Source organism: Chionomys nivalis, chromosome 4, assembly GCF_950005125.1.
Source record: "Chionomys nivalis chromosome 4, mChiNiv1.1, whole genome shotgun sequence".
In the NCBI taxonomy this organism is placed as follows: Eukaryota; Metazoa; Chordata; class Mammalia; order Rodentia; family Cricetidae; genus Chionomys; species Chionomys nivalis.
Window position 1 is genome coordinate 35,416,585 of NC_080089.1, and position 2,809 is coordinate 35,419,393.

The window sequence follows — 2,809 nt, forward strand, 5'->3', positions numbered from 1 at the left end:
ACACTGCTCTGGGTGTGTCAGTCACATTTCTAAACATGATTAGGTTATGAAGTCTCTGACCCAATTAATCTATTTAGACCATGAATACATTCAAATTTTGAACATATTATTAAAGTTACAGGTTGAATTGGGGGAAAGCAAGGACCATGGGCTTGGAGTGTGTATCCTGTCCTGGGCCCTTCCTACTGTGATCAGCTATGTGGCCTACACGCATTGATGTGAATAGCTCGGGTCCACTACATCCTCTCCAACATGATGAAAATTTCTAAAATAATGAACTAAACTTGATCATCACTCCATTATATTGTTTTACTCAGGTCACAGCAGTGAGAAACCAGATCGCATATGTCTTCCGTTCAGTGAATAAGAATGGAGTGAGATACTGGAAGTAATATCTGCTAGAGCCTTGGCAGAAGAGGCACCACTAACCTGAAGGTTCACAAAGGTATGTGAGCTCTGTGACATTCACTAATATTCAACCACTGTTGATAAAAATAAAGGTGACATGAATAGGGGAAAGTTTGGCAAATATCAGTTAGTGATGGAAGGATGGATGAAGAAAAGGAAGGAAGCAAGAATCTGAAAGGCAGAAGCAGTTGGGAGATGGGGAGCAGAGAGCATTGCTCTATTCCCAACTGAACTGTTGACCCATCAACAGCTGATGCTGATCCAGGTAGGTGTCAGGGCTTGGGCAGTGCAGGGAATAGATGGTTCAGGATCATGAGCCTTGAGAGCACAGGGAAGGAATAAGGACTCACCTGTAGCAGAACAAGGCAAGGAAATGTCCAGCCTCTAAAACTCATTACACAAAGATTGGTTATGACAACAGGAAAAATCCAGTGTTATATTATAATGTGTGATAGTCTTATTTAAGCAACTGGAACAACAATACTGCTGCCCAAACAGAATATCGTAACCTGTAAAAGAAAAATAACAATGGTCAAACCTAAATTTTTGTAAAATCAGAGTCTCAGAAAATGAGGAGAATCAGGCTCAATGGTGAAAAGTATGCCAGCCACACTGAGGTGATTATATTTACCGTTTTCAATCTGTAATCTGGCTTGCAGGCATGCCTCCCATTCCCAAATTACTGACAGGAATTTTTCAGTTCAAATCCTCACATCCCTGAATATGTTTTCTAGAAAGCTATAAAGACCATGCAGAAACCCCCCCAAAAAAATAAATTCTCCATCTGGCATAGAATGGTAGGCAACCAGGGACCAATAGAAAGGCTCCTTCTCCTGAATTTACCCAGAAACACAGCCTTCCACAGTCTCTGTTTTGTCCTCAGGAGTGTAAATAGGGCTGATTCATGCCTGAGCAGCGAACATGGTCACCCAAGATGTTCCATTCTTGACATACCTTTAGACACTATCAATATGCCACATTCCTGGCCATCTTTAGCCTCACATGTGCTTTTTCCTTTCTCACACTCTCCATTAGAGTTTAGTAAATCACACCGCAAGCATGTCAGAGCTGAAAAGGCAAAATCAAATATAAGAGGTTCATTCAGAACACCCTGCCAAGCGCTGGACAAGAGCTGAGCCTGTGGATATCATCAATGAAGAAAAAACAATGGCAATGAAAGAGATGGATGTACACAGAGCTGACCTCTAGAGTGTAGCCCATGACCTTGGACCCTAGGAAGGATTTGAGAAGAGCCAAGTTTCCCCAGTTCACACACCGTGAAAGGACTGGGCTATGAGGAAGAAGTTCAAAGCTCTGATGTAGGGAGCTTGAGTTTATCACCTATGACCAGACAAGTCTTCCCATCATTTTGTTATCTTTATCCTGTCAAGGTCCTTACTTGCATCATTTTCAATATAAATTTAGGCCTATACACAGGTAAGCTGGAGGAATTGAGAATGTTTGCTTGTTAAGAACAAGAAGGTGAAGCTGGGCGGTGGTGGCGCATGCTTTTATTCCAGCACTCAGGAGGCAGAGACAGGCATAACTCTGTGAGTATGCGGACAACCTATTCTACAAGAGCTAGTTCCAGGACAGACTCTGAAGCTTCAAAGAAACCCTGTATCAAAAAAAAAAAAAAAAAAAAAAAGAACAAGGAGGTAAACTGAAGGACCAGGAGAAAGGACAGCTGGAGCAGAGGCATGACAAAGAAGAGGAGGAATAGGAGAAACCCTTACTGTGTACAACAGAGGGCAGGGAAGGATGGAGAGAAGAAGAAATGCAAATGAAGGCTTTAGGGTCCATGTATAAAAGTAGTCAGGTCTTACATCTTATTCCTGACCTACCAAACCCAATACCCTTCCACAGATGTCTACCCACCACAATGGCCCCTTCCATCTGCCAGGATCTCACCTTGCAGGAAGCCCAACACTAGGGAGAGGCCCAGCAGGAGCAGCAAGATGTGCTTTCCCATGGCAGTGAGGTCCCAGGTTAAGAGAGCAGCAGAGAGCAGGAAAGGGCACTCAAGGCTCAGCCTCAACAGTGCATGCTTTATATGAGCTCAGGCTAGAAGAGAAGCCAATGGGATCCCAAGCCAGTGGCCTGAGCAGATAGCCTGGGGGAAACACAGATCCTACGTGCTTCACTATGCCTGCTCACTTCCACACCCCTGGGCTGTGATTCAACTACTTCTAGATTCTTGTCTGCATATTTATTTCACTAACTTTCAAAGGGGATTAATAGTTATGGTATCAAACGAATTTTGAACTGGGTGGTTGAGGAGTCTAGAGGCACACTGGGCTATGACTCCACACACAGAAAGATACTGTTAACTTCATAAGAGATTACTCAAACACTGTTCTGGGTGTGTCGGTCACAATTCTAGACATGGTTAGGATATGAA

The 2,809-nt window shown here is 43.4% G+C and overlaps 1 protein-coding gene across 1 annotated transcript; it reads right to left on the reverse strand.

Annotated features, from left to right (window-relative positions):
* Positions 1–792: 792 nt before the first annotated feature.
* LOC130872416 (prostate and testis expressed protein 14-like) lies at positions 793–2,380 on the reverse strand. The gene is made up of 3 exons (XM_057766268.1): positions 2,320–2,380; positions 1,363–1,476; positions 793–917 (listed from the first exon to the last, which is right to left on the reverse strand). Exons 1-3 carry the CDS (start codon positions 2,378–2,380, stop codon positions 793–795), a joined length of 300 nt encoding a protein of 99 aa, XP_057622251.1.
* Positions 2,381–2,809: the final 429 nt, after the last annotated feature.